At 48.6% G+C, this 19352-nt stretch overlaps 1 protein-coding gene across 1 annotated transcript in view; it reads right to left on the bottom strand.

Annotated features, from left to right (window-relative positions):
- Window positions 1-19352, bottom strand: part of LOC123586606 — a 58767-nt gene that overhangs the window by 17489 nt on the left and 21926 nt on the right. Inside the window, exons 5-7 of the mRNA XM_045455828.1 lie at window positions 13777-14005; window positions 6953-7046; window positions 3003-3079 (exon numbers count right to left, since the gene is read on the bottom strand). Of these exons, the coding sequence (XP_045311784.1) occupies window positions 3018-3079; window positions 6953-7046; window positions 13777-14005 (385 nt within the window). The 3' untranslated portion in view covers window positions 3003-3017. The remainder of the gene's footprint in view (window positions 1-3002; window positions 3080-6952; window positions 7047-13776; window positions 14006-19352) is intronic.

The raw sequence follows: 19352 nt of genomic DNA, 5'->3' as shown, positions 1-19352 counted from the left end.
GCCTGTGGTCCCGGTCCCAGCGTGGTCCCGGCCTCTCACATGCCTGTTCATCTCTCACCCTCCACACAGGAGATGGGACACAGGAGAGTGAGGGAAAGAAAGCTTGCTACCAACTTCGGTGTTCCCACCACGAGCTGCGTGCTCTGGAACCAGTTTGTTTCTCTGTGACATAAATGTATTGGACCTCATTGTAGCCAAGCTTCTTGGGAGCTCTAAGAGTCCCTGACTTATTGTCATCCACTCAGCTGCCACTTTACCTTCCCTACGCTGCCCTTGGTCTCCTCTCCCTTTGACTCCTGCTCGTCCGTGCACTTGGCACTGGGAGTGACCCATGGCCCATCCCTGAGAAAGCATTTTGCCAAACTAGACTCAGAAGAAGAGCTCCCGCCGGCTGCTGCCACCTCCCGCCGTCTCCCGGTGCCAATCAGCCATGACCACGACATTTGCAGAAGGACATTTTTAGAAGGAGCCCTGTGCAGAGGGATAGGATTGCATAATCACTCCGTTTTAATGAAGGAGTTGGGGGGGGGGGAGGTGGAGAAGCAGGGAGATCTTGGCACAGACACAAGGTTTTAACGAATTGTTGAAGTCAGAACTCTCGGTGTGGAGATTCGAGACAAGATACAGGGCCTGGCAAATTTCTCATTTGCCATGGAAATACGTATGGGAGCACTGGTGCCCAAACAAGATTGTTTTGACTGAATCAACTAGACAGTTAAGTTAGACAGCTGGTCAATTCAATTGACTATTTACTTGTATGGGCTTTTTTTTTTTTTTTTTTTTTTTTTTTTTTTTTTTTTTTTAATCTAACTCATTTATCCACTGACTGGCTGGTTATTTTCCTAGATTGGTTGAGTAAACAAGTATGTAGGTATCTTTCAAAGGTCTGTTCAAACGTCCTTGTCACTCTGGTCCCAACAGTTAAAAGCGGAAGCCCGTGGAACTCTCTCCGGAAAACTCATAACACTGTCTAAGTACCTCCCTTGTCACCTATCATTTCTCCCTTGGACTATATCCCCCTTCTCAGTCCACAAGCTCCTCAACAGCAAGATCCATGCCTGATTCATATCTGTCCCCTTGACAGTGATGTTTTAATGCCAAGAACATGGTCCACATTTAATAAATGTTTATGAATGAATGAGCGCATAGAAAGTACCACGTTGGCATAGTGCGAATCTCTTTAGAAAAGTCTTGGGTGCTTAATTATTCCTTTATTCAACAATAAATACTGAGAAATTACGAGGTGCCAGCTACTTTTCTAGGTACTGGGAAAACAAGCGATAGATAAGAGACAAGAGCCCTGCCCCTTGGGCTCACAGGGCACTCAACTGATTTTTTTTTTTTAATGTTTACTTATTTTTGACAGGGAGAGAGAGACGGAGCATGAGCGGGGAGGACCAGAGAGAGAGGGAGACACAGAATCCCAAACAGGCTCCAGGCTCCCAGCTGTCAGCACAGAGCCCGACGCGGGGCTCGAACTCACGGACCGCGAGAACGTGACCTGAGCCGAAGTTGGACGCTCAACCAACCGAGCCACCCAGGCGCCCCTCAACTGATTATTCTTAAACATCAATACCCCTGAAAGGAAGGTCAGGAGGTCTCTGGGAAGACAAAGAGTGTATCACGGGCACCAGTTTGGGATTCCAGCAAACACAAGGACTCCGATGCCTGAACTTGGGTGGCAGTGCTAATGGCTACTATTTAGTAGAGACCAGTTCTGTGTCAGGCACTGTGCCTGATGCTCCCCATGCGTATAGCCTTTCGTCATCAAGCTAACCATGGCAGGAGCAGGAAGCCAAGGCTTGGAGAACTTGCACAACTTGCTTTTGGACTCCGTGTACAGATGAAGGAGGGAGAATTTGAGTGTCTCACAAATGTCCAAAAATGGCTTAACTCTGGGGCACCGGGGTGGCTCAGTCGTGGTTCAAGGGTTCGAGCCCTGCGTCATCGGGCTCCGTGTTGACAGTGCGGAGACCCGCTTGGGATTCTCAGTCTCTCCCTCTCTCCCTACCCTTCCTCTGCTTATGCAGGCACACTCTCTTTCTCTTTCAAGAGTAAATAAGTGAATTAAAAAAAACCAAACATTTAAAAAGTGGTTTAACTCTAAAACTCGGAAAGAAAAATGCTAGGTATTACTGTGGTGATTAACGGACGTTTGTAGGATTTTTATTTTTATCTTCTCTCGGTTTTCAGTTTAAAAAATTACCCTTAAGGAACATGTATTAATTTGAACATTTAAACATAAGCATTAGAGAAAAGTTTTAGCGGTAATGTGGTGATGCTTCTGATAGGGCTCATACAGTAAACAGCAATTTCTTTTTTTTAAATTTTTTCATAAAAAAGTTTTTGATAGAATTTATTGCCAACTTGGCTCACATTCAGTGTGTAAAGTGTGCTCTTGGTTTTTGGGGTAGATTTCTGTGGTTCATCACTTACACACAACACCCAGTGCTCATCAATGGAAATCTACTTGGCAATGAGAAAGAATGAAATCATGCCATGCTGCCGCCATTTGCGGCAACGTGGATGGACCTGGAAAGTACGACGCGGAGTGAAAGAAGTCAGTCAGAGAAGACAGGTATCATATGCTTTCACTCGTATGCGGATCTTGAGTAAATAGCAATTTCTAAGGAAAGTTCTGGAAATGGGTGAGTTAGTCCCTAGATTGTATGAGTTAGAACTCACCACGGGACACCAATCCTCTGGATGTTGGACAAATGTAAGTCTCGTTTTTTTAAGTCGTATCTTGAATATTTTCCCCCAAGGAGACCAAGGACAAGAAAAGGGCTAGCCACCTACTCAGAGTGATAGAAGCAATGCAGGAATGGGGTTTAGGAAGAGAAGAAACAAAAATTAAGATTAGACCTAATTTCTGGTCCAACGTTCTAGAGAACAAGCATGGTGCCTTAGGAAGAGCACAAAGTGACACAGTCCTGGGACTCAGTTTTCTCATCTATATGATGGGAATGACAGCACCCTATTGCTTAGAATGAGAAAAGTACCTACAGTGCCTGGTCCTATTCCTGGCTCATCTTGGCCACCCCTTCTATTCTTTTATTCCAAGCCAGCGTGGACATACCTGCAATAAAGAACAATGATATTCACAACCCACTTCTCATACCTTCCTGATTCTTTTGTGGAAATGGCTTCTGGGGGTTAAAAAAAATAGGGGATGCCTGGGTGGCTCAGTGGGTTAAGTGTCTGACTCCTGATCTCAGCTTGTCTTGATCTTAAGGTGGTTTCAAGCCCCACACTGGGCTCCACACTGGGCGTGCAGCCTACTTTGAAAAAAGATAGGGGAGGCTTCTGGGGAAAACTGTCCCAGCACCAGAAAGATCCCATTCTTTAGAACAAAGAGAAGTGACAGCAGCACTTTCTTTTCCAAGGTAAAAATACAAGTGCCTTCCGTGTGACACATCCTGCACTCCAGACTTTGCAAAGTGGCTTTTATGAAGAATTTCCGGAAAAAAAAAAAAATAAAGCCACTCATTCCTTTGACTCTAAAAGATGAAACTTAACGGTGTTTTACAGGTTCCAAAGAGTCCCATTTCTGCTCTGGCATTCTGCCCACCTCTTTAGAAAATATAAGTGCCTGTGCAAGGTTTCGAGGAACATCTCTCCCCCAACCTCTCTGTGAGGTTCTGTGATGCTCCTTAAAAGAACAAGGCTCTCCTGTCCCAACTGGTGGAAGCAAAAAGCCCAGATACGGTAGCCGGCCTGAAAGCTGAATGATACCGGAGACACAGCTTTCTGCATCAGCAGGAAGATTTTCTCCAACGTTCTTGGCCCTGCCAGGATGATGCCTGGGAGACGCCCCGGTCCTTGGTCACCCTTACTCCCAGACACGCCTCTCTCTTGTGCTTTATCTACTAAGACAACGTCCCTGCTGCAAGTTCCCCACACATTCCACAGGGAAGAGGCACGGGACATTTCTCTCTTCCCCGCCACGTTTGTTATTTACCATCCTTCCGCTAAGGACGCTTTCTTTTTCTTCTTGGCAAACACCAGCTTGTCTTCCAAGGCCCACCTCACCCATCACCTCTTCTGTGCAGCCTTCCTCCAAACCCTCAGGTCAAATGGATTAACTCCCAACTCCAGGCTCCCACGCTGCCTTTTAATCTGAAACGTCGTCTTCATTGTGCACCATTCTGTTTCGAGAAGCGAGAAGCAGGTGCAGGAGGGAATGAAGGCATTAAGGTTGCTGCTGTGGAAAGCTTTCTCTTCTCTTCACCGTCCTTCTGTATGGAAGATTCTGCCTCGATAGGCTTGGCCTTCTGCCTCCGCTCCTCCCCACAGTGGTGGAGCGAGCGTTGGAGGACAAGCCCATCGGCCCGATGTCTCAAGAAGCTGGAGGTAGCCTCACGAGCACCATGAACATTATTCTTTTGGTCTCTCCTATCTCCTGGGGACCAGCGAGAAGCAGAGATCTGGGTGTCTCCTTTGGATGCTCAAATTTTCCCTCAGACGGGCTCTTCCACGGCCTAGGCTGGAGGAACCAGCAAGTTCATCTTGGCTCTTCAACTAAGCAACATTCTCCCCAACCACACGTTCTCATTCATCAAGAGAGGTTTCGTTTCTCCGTCTTCCTGCCCAGTTTGCCTCATTTTGCAACTGGTTAGGAGGTCTGGTGGGAAGAGAGGACTGCTATATTTTGCAGGCTCTGGAAGAACTGCCTAGACAGGTGGGAGCTCCAGGACGCCCCAATGAACTTACGGCACGTGTCTGTTTTGTCTGCCTGCCTAGCATTCATCCCATGGTGTCGCACCCGCTTGTGATGGGACGCACAGGAGAGGCGATCCGAAATGAAGGCCATCAGCCCGGTTGGGAACAAGATGTAGCTGAGTAGGCAGCTCTTGTGCTCCTGAGACAGGTTCATGCTGTGGGTATAAGAGACATTGGTGCACGGGTGGAAATTAAAGCAACAGTGGGAAATCCCGTTCCCCCCACAAAAGGTGCTCCAGTTCCGAGAGCATCAGGCACTTCAATCTGGAAGCTTCCTGGGGGAGCTGCGGCTTTTCTGTGACTTTTTCCATACATGCTGACCTTGCTTTCAAAACCCTGGAGGTGGTGGGCCTCCTTCTCTGGCCTCACAAGGTACATGCATTTTCCCCCATGCTCCTTTGTCATCCCTTCGGGTGACAGTCCCCTGATGAGATTCAAGGCCACATGCTGGACATTTTGGCCACACTCCTCAGTGAGTCGCTGATTGATTTCAAGGCAATGTTGACCGGCGCGTAGGTGGCCATCTGCCCCATAATCACACCCTCCCCGCCAGAGACACAACCCACAGCCCGGTGCTCCCGTGATAGTTCTGATGATTGTGCCGCGTTTCAGAGTTACGGAAGCCTCAGTCGGTTAACAGTCGCCTGGCGTAAGGACGATGAGTGAGGAGACAGGTTATAAGAGAAGGAGGTAGGAAGTCAGAGACTAACACTAAAGAAATAGAGGAAAGTCACCAGGGCCAAAGGAGAAATTGAAAGCATGCAGTGAATGGGAAACAATCTCACCAAAGGAACCAAAACGGAGGCTCTTCTCTATGGCTCCGGAACGTTCCTGACCTTACTCCCGCCTAAAACGCCTTGCCACCCCTCCCCCCTCCCGTTTGTAGCATCTTCTATCTTCCCCGTTTTAGGAGAAGCCACAATCCTCAGCCCCGTGGCAGGTGAGACTTCCACCCTGTTCCTCCAGGGCAAAAACAGGAAGACGGAGCCTCTTTGTCCCACTTGCTTCACACCCTCCCCTGCACCCCCAAGAGTAGCTAACCCAATCGGTGCCGATCAGAGCCCCAGCCATGTTTCACCGAGGGACCAACGTGCCAGAAGTTGCCATTTCGCCCACGGTGCAGCCGGCCTCTGACGCTCCTTCACTGCCTGACTTGGGGTGGTAGGAAGGGCTCCCCTTCTACCTCCACTCCCCTGAAGTGAGCCCACCTGCTCGGGTCTTCCTTTGGGTGGACAGTGAAGGCCTGAGATTGTCTGGGCTTCTTAGTTTACAAGGTAGTCCTGCGATGCTGCAGGGAGTCGGCTGGGCGTCCCCTGCTTTAGAAGATCCGCCTCTCCCCCCACACAGGCTCCAAAGTCTGGATGTGGGGAAGACACATAGCCTACTCCGGCCCTCAGACCACATTCTCCAACACGGTTTACTGGAAAACTTGTACCGTGAGGCTTACGTGGCATTTTCTTGCCGCTCTAATAACGTATTTCTTTGACCCCCATTCAACTATCATGGGTTTTGACCCAGTTGGGCCACAATAGCTGGGGCATGCTGCAAAACGACCGGGAGGGCTTGCTAAACCACCGATCGCTAGCCACCATCCCCAGAGTTTCTGAATCAGCAGGGCCATGGATGGGGCCTGAGAATGAGCATTTCTGACAAGTTCCCGAATGAAGCTGCCAGTACTGATGTGGGGACCACACGCTGAAAGCCATTGGATTATACCCAGGAAAGGAGGAAAGGTAGCCAACATCTTTTCATTAATACTGGCCACATTTGTAATTCCTCGTGGAATGAAATTTCTCCCCCCTCCCCCCCCCCATTCCGGGAGGGCAGCGACTTTGTCTATCTTGTTTGCAACTGTGTCTCCGGCGCCTTGCACAAATCAGCAGCTCGGTGATGATTTGTGAATGCATTAGGCCGAGCACCTGTCCTTATTAACGGGGACACCTCGGGGCCCCCGGGTGGCTCAGCCGGTTAAGCCTCTGACTCTTGACTTCGGCTCAGGTCACGATCTCCCGGTTCGTGAGGTCAAGCCCCGCATCGGGCTCTGCACTGACAGTGCAGGACCTGCGTGGGATCCTCTCTCTCCTCGCTCTGCCCCTCCCCCATCTGAGAATAAATAAATAAACTTTCTAAAAAATGAGGACACCTCTATCACACAAGAACACTCAGTCCTGCCACAAGGCAGTGAAGTATTATTACATAGAACCCTCGCAGGAGGTGTGCAGGAACATACCGTAAGGCTTCAGAGAGCTCCCTCCCCAAAGCTGCAGCCTGGACATCATTGCCTCACCTTGTCCATTTGCATGAAAACACGCCTTCCGCTCAAACTGGAAGAGGAACAGAAGGAGATATTTCCTTGTTTAGCCGGTCACGTGAGGGGGTCTGAGCAGTCAGTGCCTCCCGCTTCCAGCCCTTGGTGAGAAAACAGCGCTCTGCGTTAATTGTTATTAAAGACGATGGCCATAGTGCGCCTCGTAAATTGTCTGCAGCGTTGCTAACAACCCCGAATGCCAATTGTTCATCAGTTTGTTCTGGGTACATTGGCATGCGGCTCAAGCTGTGATGAAGGAATGGTCTCAGAAACAAATCAGATTTGGTGCAGGAAGCCACATCTATATTTCATGTGCCTGCTTCTGCAGGACCGGCTCAGTAATTGGTTTAAAAATATCCGTGACATCTGTTGATTCTTCTACTTTTAAGTGCGAATATTTATCTTTGTCTCTTTTGCAAAACATTATGCTGCAAAGTGGAGAAAGGGGAGAAAATGTTGCAGTAGCTACAGCTAAAAAGCTTTGGTCCCTCCCAGCACTCAGAGCTCAGATCGATTTGCTACTCAGTCTGGCCTAATACAGAATCACAGCTCCCTCAGACCCTTGTGGGAATGAAACAGACGATAAATAAGTACATGGTATGACTATAAATGAGCACTCACTCGCTCGTACGTATGTCAATAATTTCCCAGTGTTGAAATGCAGGGGTTTATAATTCCAAATTTTTACATTTGTATCCCAGAACTAAGGGATCCCCAAACAAAGCCACGCCCCATCTAGCTTTCTCACTTGGGGAAGTCTTTCTGGAAAGCCTCGATTGTGCTCTGGCCAGTAACGTTAGATATAAAATGGGGATGATAGGCGGAGCCAGAAGTAGAATCCAGATCTGTCCATGCCTACAGTCTAGGCCTGGATGCCTGACTGAATCTTGCCCATTTTCCTATCATAACATTTGACTTTTTCTAGTTCATTTCTAAGCGTGCCCATATGTCCTTTAAAATAAAATTCACGGGGAGCCTCGGTAGCTCAGTCGATTAAGCGTCCGACTCTTGGTTCCGGCTCAGGTCATGATCTCGCGGTTTGTGAGATCGAGTCCCATGTTGGGCTCTGCGCTGACAGTGTGGAGCCTGCTTGGGGTTCTCTCTCTCCCTCTCCCTCTCTCTCTCTCTCTGCCCCTCCCCTGCTTTCTCCCTCTCAAAATAAAGAAATAAACATTTTAAAAAGGGGTAGATTTTTTAGAGCAAGGAAGGCATACGCTGAGGGAAACAGAAAGCCACATGGACACTAGACCCCCAAGAAAGGTGGGAAGATCATAGGGTCACAGTGTTCCCTGACTTCTGCTCTTCTCGTGTTTTCAATAACTCTATATGCCGTTAATTCCCTTTACGTAACGACTTTGGGCTTCAAGTCCCCAGAGAAGTCTCTGTTTCCGAGATGGACGGACAAGGGTTCTCTTCCCAGCCCTGCCACCACGGAGCGCTTCCCTTGAACTGGTGACTCCCCCTTCTCCATCTGTCAGATGTGGGGGGTTGGACTTGGCTGAATCTAAGTTCCCCTCCAGCTCTAACATGCTGGGAGCTGATAACAACAACAACAACAACAACAACAAACAAAAAAACATTCACACTAGGAAAGTATCTTCTGGCCTCTCCCTCCTCACTCCCTGACCTCAAAGCTGAGGGGGTTTCGTTTACCTTGTCAGTAGCAGCCATCACACTGAGAAACTATTTTTTACTGGTGAAACTGTATCCAGAACCAGGAAGAGGCGGATGTCAGACACACTCATGGGTGCCCGTTCATCCACCTTCCATTTCCCCTAGAAATTGACTTAACGCCCAGAAACATTTCAGTTAGTGGCTGGCTACCCGTCTATTGCCTTCTCCCCAGTGAAACCCAGTAACTTTCCCTGGACTCATCCTTAACCTACTCCAGAAAGATCTGTGCAGGCCCAGGCAGAACATTTGGGTAACTTTGAACACCGTGCATTGCTAATATTTCTTACTTTCCTTGCTGGCAGAAGGCAGCAGGCAGAGGACAGAGACCCTGTGGCCTCCCTGAATTAGGTTAGAGTCCTACCGTATTAGTCCGCTCAGGCTGCTGTAACAAATACCATCGGCCAGGTGGGTTAAAGTATAGACATTTATTTCCCATGGTTCCAGAGGCCAGAAGGCCAAAATCAAGGTGCCAGCAGATTCGGGCTCCTGGTGAGAGCCCTCTTCTTGGCTTGAAGACAGCTGCCTTCTCACTGTGTCATCACAGGGCAAATAGCCAGTCCTGGTCATTCTTCGTCATCTAAGGACACTAATCCCCTCTTGGGGGCCCACCCTCATGACCTCATGTAACTAATTACCTCCCAAGGTCCCGACCTGAAATACAATCACTCCTAAGTTTAGGGCTTCAACACTGAATTTTAGGGGGACACAAACATGCAGACCACAGCACCTGCTTTCTCCCTTCCTAGCTGGGATTCGGCTTACACCTCCTCAAGGACCTCTTCCCAGATACCTCTCTCATTCTAATGTCACAACGCTACGTGTGTCCCATTATGTCACTTCCTACCGCATCATGGGTTATCACGTGGCACAATACACCTCGCTCCCCAATAGGGAGGATGCTCCATGAAGGTGAGAACACGTAGGTCATTCACAGCTGTAACCCAGGACCCAGTGCAAAGCAACGTAAGATGAAGAAATGCAGGGTCCATGAATCTGGGACTTTGGATAATTTAATTAACGTCTCGGAGCCTCGCGTTCCTTGATAACAGTCACCTTGCTCTGCTCTTATGAAGGTTAAATGCAGTTGTGCATGGAAGGGATTAGCCATTAGCTATTGTGGGGAAGGGCTTGTACTTTGAAGATGGACAGATCTGGTGTTGGTTTGCTGTTGTTTATTTTAGATGTATGTTTATTTTTTTAATTTTTTTTTAAAATTTACATCCAAGTCAGTTAACATACAGTGCAATAATGATTTCAGGAGTAGATTCCAGTGATTCATCCCCTATGTATGACACCCAGTGCTTATCCCAACAAGGGCCCTCCTTAATGCCCCTTACCCATTTAGACTATCCCCCCACCCCAACCCCTCCAGCAACCCTCAGTTTGTTCTCTACATTTAAGAGTCTCTTATGTTCTGTCCCCCTCCCTGTTTTGATATTATTTTTGCTTCCCTTCCCTTATGTTCATCTGTTTTGTATCTTAAATTCCAAATATGAGTGAAGTCATATGATATTTGTCTTTCTCTAATTTCGCTCAGTGTAATACAATCTAGTTCCATCCATGTTATTGTAAATGGCATTCTTTTTGAATGCCGAGTTATACTCCATTGTACATATAAACCACATCTTCTTCTTTTTTTTAATGTTTATTTTTGAGAGAGAGAGACAGACAGAAAGAATGTGAGCAGGGGAGGGGCAGAGAGAGAGGGAGACACAGAATCCGAAGCAGGCTCCAGGCTCCGAGCTGTCAGCCCAGAGCCCAACGCGGGGCTCGAACTCACAGACTGCGAGATCACGACCTGAGCTGAAGTCGGATGTGTCACCGACTGAGCCACCCAGGCGCCCCACAAACCACGTCTTCTTTATCCATTCATCCGTCAATGGACATTTGGGCTCTTTCCATATTTTGGCTATTGTCGATAGCGCTGCCATAAACATCGGGGTGCACGGGCCCCTTTGAAACAGCACAGCTGTATCCTTTGGATAAATACCTAGTAGTGCCATTGCTAGATCGTAGGGTAGTTCGATTTCTAACTTTCTGAGGAACCTCCACGCTACCTTCCAGAGTCGCTGCACCAGTGTGCACTCCCACCGGCAGTGCAGGACCGATCTGGTTTTGATCCCAGCTGCCCCACTGACCGGCAGTGTGATCCCGGCGAGGTGGCTTCACCTCTCTGAGGCCTTGTTTAGTTTTTACATCAAATGGGAACATCAGGGCTGAATTCACTGGGCTAATGTCAGTATTCAGTGTAACACCTAGGGCAGCGCCTGGTCCACAGAGGTGTGCTGAAACATGTGCTCCTGCTGATAGACACAAGGCAGGCGGGTCTGCAGGCAACCATCTTGGAAGGGATCTCGGGAGGTTCTGTTAGAGACTCAAGGTCCAGGTGGCTCAACCTGGCTTCCTGCCTGCACGGAAACATCCACCAGCATCCCAGCTGCTCCTGTTTGCCGGCAATGTTCTTGCTTCATCACGAGGATGAAAACAAGGCAGGACTGGCCTCTTTGCCTCCATCGATCCACTGCACTGCGGTGCTCCCGGGACCAGCAGAGTGACTCCTGTGTCAGCACCAGTGACGGGAGTAAACCCAGCCGGAATGAAAATGTGACTAGCTCTCACACCTGCGGTGGAGGGCGCTTATTTATTTATTTTTAATTAATTTATTTTTTTATTTTTTTTTTATTTAAAAAAAAAATTTTTTTTTCAACGTTTATTTATTTTTGGGACAGAGAGAGACAGAGCATGAATGGGGGAGGGGCAGAGAGAGAGGGAGACACAGAATCGGAAACAGGCTCCAGGCTCTGAGCCATCAGCCCAGAGCCTGACGCGGGGCTCGAACTCCCGGACCGTGAGATCGTGACCTGGCTGAAGTCGGACGCTTAACCGACTGTGCCACCCAGGCGCCCCATAATTAATTTATTTTTATATAATTTATTGTCAACTTGGTTTCCATACAACACCCAGTGCCCCTCCCAACAGGTGCCCTCCTCGATGCCCATCACCCACTTCCCCCTCTCCCCCACCCCCCATCAGCCCTCAGTTTGTTCTCAGTATTTAAGACTCTCTTCTGGTTTGCCTCCTTCCCTCTCTGTAACTTTCCCCCCACCCCTTCCCCTTCTCCCTGGTCTTCTGATTAAGTTTCTCAGGAGCCACATATGAGTGAAGGGTGTTTAGAAACAAAACTCCTATGTGTTTTCCTGAGGTGCGGGCACTGCTCTTTTCTTATTTGTGTGACAAAGAGAAAAAGCTCTCGGGTACGTAAGGGAAGAAAGGAATGTGCGGGACGCCAAGATTTCCTCACATGATCTCAAAGGTCTCCTCAGTTTGGGAATTGTTTGATTCCAATAGCACCGTGCCAGGTAGTTTTAGGGGCCACTTCCTGTCCTGATTCCTGCTTTCCTTGTGCCTTCCTTACAAGAGAGACCCTCCTGCTTCAAGAAATCAACAGTCCAGCCAGGGACCAAGTGCTGAACTCGTGGTATTGCTTTTCTTTATGACCCTCGATCATTGGTATGGTCTTCGATTTATAGCTCAAGACACAGGAGCCCGAAGAAAGGGGCAGCATGCCAGGGTCCGCAGGTGTGAAGGGGGCATTGTGGGTCCCATGTTCTTGTACCCACGATGCTAAATCCCTGCCTTCAGTATTTTGCTCAGCAGAGAAAAGTGCACGATGACAGGAGAGGGAGAATGGAACCATCCATGGAGATAAACGGAAATGGGGAACCATGGAGACCCCGGAGAGAGGCAGAAATGTGTGTGTAACTTTCCAGCTCCCAGGTCCACGTGGCCCAACGGTACATTGTTTCCTGCATTTGACATCCATGAACTTGCCTCTCACGTCTCCTAAGACTCCCCCTTGACTTAGGCTGGCTTTAAAGACCTTTGGTTGACAAGAACATGCTAAGAACCCAAATCAGAATCACAGAGACGCATAGACATCATAGGAAGGACAGACTGTGTACCAGGCTCTGGGAATCATGAGTCATTTGGTTTGGCCGCAGTGATTTTTTTTTTTAACGCTTTATTTATTTTCGAGAGAGAGGCAGAGTGCGAGCAGGGGAGGGGCAGAGAGAGAGAGGGAGACACAGACTCTGAAGCAGGCTCCAGGCTCCGAGCTGTCGGCTCAGAACCCCCAAACGATGAGATCATGACCTGAGCCAAAGTCAGACGCTTAACCCACTGAGCCACCCAGGCGCCCCTGACTGAAGCAATTTTGGATTCAACAGTATCCCAGTATGCCCCCAATGGACTAGATACTTAGTTACTAAACAGACAAAAGTCTACAAAGGAACATGGATGTCCTCTCAGAGAACTTATTATTTATTCGTTTATTCTGCCACTTGCACCTGTTGTCCCAGGAGTAACAGTCTGGAAGCCGATGTTGCAGCACTCTCTGGCCGCATCTATGCAGGATCCCTCCACCTCCTTACTTGCCCAGGCCTGCTGCCTCAGGCAGGGCCCCTGCCAAGCTTGATTTACATAAGGTTCTTCTGTGTATGTATGCAATCCTGGGACTCCACGAACCCTCAGAACTGGAGCAGACCTTAGAGGGCATCCATCCATCTTCCCAATGTGCAGAAAGGCAGCTAAAGTCAAGCCAGGTAGAGTTACCGTCCCGAGGCCCACTGTTTGTGGGGGCCCCGCTGCGGATTGGCCCCAAGTCTTAAATGGAATGGATTTTCAATGGTAGAAATCCTGAATTCGTAGGAAACTTCTGCAAGCGTTTGAACTCATGCCACAAAGTGAAGAATTCGCGTTGTTCTTGGCAGCCATGCAAATTGTAACTCTCAGCTACATCCCATGAGGACACGACCATGGGTCAATCGCTCTATGATCCCTGAAGCTCGCTCCCAGGCTGTCATGAGTTCCGGCTGCACCTCCAGTTTGGAAGGGAACAGGCTGGATGGCCAATCTCAGACTTCCCTAGTTCCAAGGAATTTTGAAACTCATCCCTTTGCGCACACTGTCAGGTTCCCCTCTGTAGCGTCTCTGGCAGGCGGACATCCAGCCCCTGCTGGGATACCTCTGAAAATAAACAGTTTGCTGCTTCGTGAGTCACCACGTATACCTACCAGAGAGCTCAGATGGCTTTCCGGTATGAGTGCAGTTTTCCTCCCTGAATGTGACGGGGCAGCCCTGCATCGTCCTCCAGCCGGGTCTATTCCTTCAGCTCTCTGAAGACCTTCCGGCAATGCCAGTCTTTTCCATTCCATCTCCTCCATCCACACCCCACTCCTTGACCAGCTCCTCTGTGAGCGCCCACTTGCTTTTTCTAACCTCCGTTTCCACTCCTGCACTTTTCTCCAGGAAAGAAAAACAGGCATCAGAAAATTAGCTCTGGACTGCCAATTAGCCTCCCTAGGAGTGCAGAAGGAGCGGTTTATCATTTTGTCTTCTCAAAGTAAATTAGTACCATTTACCCTTCTCGACGTTACATCCTTTACCTGGATCTTCTTCATTAAGGGGTCGCACCTGCAATCCTGGTTAAGGAAATCTATGTTTACTCAGGGACTTCCATGAGGACACCGTGTGGAACAGAGAGAAGGCGACGGGCAGAGTGACTGAAGTCACCAGCAAGGAGAGCAGCAGTGAGGGTGGCTCCAGGAAGCAGGGGGAGAATGATTTGGTGGACACAAGGGAATGAACAGTGACCAGGGGTCTCAAGAAAGCGGACTGCGGGGGGGGGAGGGGTGCTCACCATTGTTTGTGGCCCATCTGGCACCGCTTCTGTCTTCCTCTGCTAACTTCTTCTGTGATCACCCCACCCAAGTGGCCAGGTGACCCTGGCTGGCCAGACACCGGGACAGAAACAGGTTGAGACCAACTAGGATGGAGACTTACATAGACCTGATTTAGAAAACACTGCAAAAAAAAGTGGGGGTGCCTGGGTGGTTCAGTCTGGTGAGCAGCGGACTTCAGCTCAGGTTATGATCTCGTGGTCCATGAGTTCGAGCCCCGCGTCAGGCTCTGTGCTGACAGCTCGGAGCCTGGAGCCTGCTTCGGATTCTGGGTCTCCCTCTCTCTCTGCCCCTCCCCTGCTTACACTCTGTCTCTTTCTCACTCAAAAATAAATAAACATTAAAAATTTTTTTTCAATGAAAATAAACATTCCAGGAGTGTCTGGGTGGCTCAGTACGTTAAGCATCCAACTCTTGGTTTTGGCTCAGGTCATGATCTCATGGTTTGTGAGTTCGAGCCCCACATCAGGCTCTGTGCTGACAGCCCAGAACCTACTTGGGATTCGCTCTCTCTGCCCCTTCTCTGCTTGAGCTCGTTCTCTCTCTCTCAAAAGTAAATAAATAAACATTTTTTTAAAAAAAAAAGAAGAGAAGCATTCCACTTTTCCTTGGAAATAATGAGCTGTGATGATTATATAGTCCTAGAACCAATGGTCTGTGGCTCATCTTTCCTGCCATGTAAAGAGAGCCATCTGGAGAACGAAATCAACACATGGAGGAAAGTTGAACAAGGATATTGTGGGATAGACAAATCCATGATGATCCCATTTCAGCCCCTGGATCTCATCACTCCCGAACTCACATTTCTGAACCTGAGACATTCCAGGTATAGGCAGTTATAAATCCTCATTTTACCCAAGCCGACCTTCAACCAAGAGTCCTGGCGAACACATGGGTTGAGATAAAAATCAGACCACACTGACAGGTGTAGGAAGAATTCCTCAAAGAATGTGAGGCATGAATTTGGCACACAATTTGGTACCCACTACCAAGGCTATGGCAGATCCTTGAATGTACCACTCCAGGGTTGGAAAGTTCGAGCTTTCCAATTATCCACTGAGAATTGCCAAATCGTCTCTCAGGAAAGGGAAACATTTTAGCCCAAAGGAAAGAAAAGCAGCAAAGCTTCAGATACTCACAGAAAGGTGAGCACTGTGTTCCCTCAATTATTCAGGTACCATGAATACAGCATAACAGCCGTATGTCTTGGGTTGGTAGGCTGAGGCAGTCTCCCGCAAAATAGCATCTGAACAGCCTTCTCCTGAGGCCCATGGGCAGACCCTTCTAGGACCTCATTTCGGACCCTCTTTGTGGAAATCGACTTACTCGCTTAACCGACATTATCTTGGCGCCTTCTGTGTTTCAGGCACTGCGCTTGGCATCGGGAAACAGCCATGCACAAGGACAGCAGAACCGCTGCCCTAAGGGCACTCACAACGGAGTTGGAGACATAATTTAACAAGCCATCACAATGTCACTGTGCTAATAAGAGAATAAGAGTTCCAAGGGAACACATAACGAAGGTATCTGTTTTCTATCGCTGTGTATGAAATTACCATCAACTGAGTGTTTGAAAACAGCACGCAGGGATAACCTCAGGGTTCTGTAGGTGGGAAGGCCCAGTGGATTGGGAGGTTCTTTGCTCAGGGTCTAGGAGGACAGAACGAAGGTATCAACCAGGCAAGGCTCTTATCCGGAGCTCATTCAGTTTGGCAGCAAAATTCTGCTCGGTGTGGTGCTGGCACTGAGGTTCCCGTGCCCTTGCTGGCTTTCCTAGGGGGGTGGGGGTGGGGGTGGGGGCGGGGGTGGGATGCTCTCTGCCCTTGGAAGCCACTCTCATTCTTTCCCACGTGGCTCTTTACATCTTCAAACCGGAAATGACACTTTGAGTCTTTGAATCTAACATCCCCTTTTGCCTTCCTCTTCAACCACCGGCCAAAGAAAGTTCTCTGCTTTTAAGGACATAGGTGGTTAGATTAGGTCAACCCAGAAAATTCCCCCCTTTTAAAATCGACTAACATAGGATTTTCATCAGATCTGCAACGCCTAGATTATCGTTTGACTAACTCACCAGGGAATGAAAATCTTGAGAGCTTCTTTAGAATTCTTACCACAGCAAAGCACCTAATCCAGGCTGTGGGAGTCACGGAAGGCTGCCTGGAGGAAGTGGTATGTGAGCTGAGCTCAGAAGTTAGCTAGAAAGCCAATAACAGGCAGAGCAAAGTTCCCAGTGAAGAATCAAGGGAGATCTAGGCACATAGGAGAATAGGTGGGGGAAATTCCGGATGGCTGGAGTGAAGCTTAGAGGAAAAAGCAATGAAAGATGAAATCAGAGGGCAGAGTAAGGACACCATCATAAAGTTTCTAGCAAGCGGGGCGCCCGAGTGGCTTAGTCAATAAAGTGTCTGACTTCAGCTCAGGTCATGATCTCACAGCTCGTAGGTTCGAGCCCCACATCTGGGCTCTCTGCTGTCAGTGCAGAGCCTGCTTCAGATTCTCTGACTCCCTCTCTGCCCCTCCTCCACTCCCAATTTCTCTCTCGTTCTGTCTCTCAAAAATAAATAAATAAATATTAAAAAAAGAAAAGGTTCTAGTAAGCTCTGCCCCACCTCCCACATCTCATTCAAGTGCATCAGGTTGGATAGACCTATGTTAGCTGCCGCTATATCTGAAATTAAAGCTTTTAGCTTTTTAGCCTCTGCAGGAGGCTGTGTGAGTACAGCGTTTCCGAGTCCCATACCCCGTAGGCACTAACAAAATGTTTCCCTTCTCCTTCTCATCATCTTTTTGTGTTCCTGTTTCCCTCGAATCCTAATTCACAAATTCATTCTTTCACAATATACTGACTGAGCATCTTTTCTGCCTGGAGCTGCTATGCACAGAAGATACGAAGATAAATAGATCCGTGTGGGTGCTTCTGAGGAGGCCACAGTCCAGAGGGATAAACTGATATGTAGTGTCAACAAATAAATCACAGAGCGCGCAGGTAATATCGTGATGGAGGTCGTGGGGTTTGGGAAGTATCCCTTCATAATTTACCCAATAATAATAATAATTTACCCATTAATACCCAACTTGTGGTGTGGATGTGGCCTCTAAAATAGTCAACCTGCAGGAACAGAGAGCAGAATGGTGGCTGGAAGGGGCTGGAGGAGTGGGGGAAATGGGGACGAGATAGTTGGTATTGTATACTTGAAACTTGCTAAGAGGATTGCTGCTATGTTTGGGGGTTTTTTAATGTGTGTGTGTGTGTGTGTGTGTGTGTGTGTGTGTGTGTGTGAACCAACCGATCCACCCAGGCATCCCAAACAGCTGCTCCGTTAAGTGTTCCGAACACCAAAAATAATGCTCTCCGGACGGAGTCTCCTCTCCCTCTGCAGAGAGGCTGACGGCATCTTCCTCATAGAGCTGCCGTGGGGGTGATATGTGTATTAGAAGTAAAGCGCTCAGGGGCACCTGGGTGGCTCATTCAGTTGAGCGTCCGACTTCGGCTCAGGTCATGATCTGGCGGTCTGTGAGTTCGAGCCCCACGTCGGGCTCTGTGCGGACAGCTTGGAGCCTGGAGCCTCCTTCCGATTCTGCGTCCCCCTCTCTCTGCCCCTCCCCCACTCACGCTCTGTCTCTCTCGGTCTCTCAAAAAATAAACGTTAAAAAAAGCAACACACACACACACACACAAAATTTAAACAAAAAGAAGTAAAGCGCTCAGCACCCGGCGTGGTGCATGGTTCAGGTTTTTGGAAGTGGTTGCTGATATAATTCACAGAACCAAGGTTTCTATATATATTTATAAAGTTGCATTAGGTGTACAAAACTGCCAATTTAGCAGGATTCCCCTTATAGGATTCTAGAGAGACCCTTTTCTCAATGTCTGTAGCTCATCTTAATGTTTTTTTAACGTTTATTAACTTATTTTTGAGTGAGATAGAGACAGCGCAAGCAGGGGAGGGACAGAGAGGGAGCAAGAGAGAGAATCCCAAGCAGGCTCCACGCTGTCAGTTCAGAGCCCGATGAGGGGCCCGATCTCAGGAGCCGTGAGATCATGACCTGAGCCGAAACCAAGAATCGGGTGCTCAACGGACTGGGCCACCCAGGCACCCCTGTCTGTAGCTCATCTCCGTCCAGCCTTTCCCTCGATGGCACCTGCTACAGTAACTGGGCGTATTAGACAGCACCTGCTTCCCTCCCCTTGTACAGACGGGTCCTCAGGAAAGTCTCCCACTTTCTTTCTAGCACAGCTCTTCAAATACGGGAAGACAGTGCTGTGGTCGGCCCCTCCACCTCTGTCCTTCCTTTCCATCTTCTTTCTCTCCCCGTCCTTCTCTTTTCCCTCGCATCCTTCCTGGCTCACTCCCTTCTTTTCTTAGTAAGAATTGCTATCGTTAAGGGCTGGACACATGTGCTAAGCACTCTACACAGATAATGTCAACGTTTGCCTTACGACAACCAGTTTAGTGGATACTATAATCCCTTTTGGCTTGTTTGCTGTTGACAGACCTTGAAAGGAAGGCTCAGAGTGGTGGCGAGGGAAGCCCAAGGTCACACAGCTAATGGAGAGAGGACCTGGAGTTTAAACATGGACTCCTAAGTCAAGTGGTTAATTAGACCTTTATTCTGTTTCTTATCCCACTATTTCAAAACTACAAGACAACGATCTTAAGCAGAATGCTTGAGGTCATTTCCCAAAGCGCACACGGTCGGAAGTGACTTTTAGGCTATGAAAATCAATCAAGGCAGCATTTAACCTACAGATTACAAAACCTCCTGACTGGAAGTGTTGAATTACCTTTCTACACCCAGATTGGTCTCAGCACGGGACCAGATATCGAGCTTGGCACACGACGGTCAAGTTGCAAGGGACCGTGAATGTCCACTGTGCGCGGCTGCAGAGCTGAGCTCTCACCCAGGGT

Source organism: Leopardus geoffroyi, chromosome C3, assembly GCF_018350155.1.
Source record: "Leopardus geoffroyi isolate Oge1 chromosome C3, O.geoffroyi_Oge1_pat1.0, whole genome shotgun sequence".
Taxonomy (NCBI): domain Eukaryota; kingdom Metazoa; phylum Chordata; class Mammalia; order Carnivora; family Felidae; genus Leopardus; species Leopardus geoffroyi.
The sequence above is the reverse complement of the archived record's forward strand: the minus strand, read 5'-3'. Positions and strand labels throughout refer to the sequence as shown.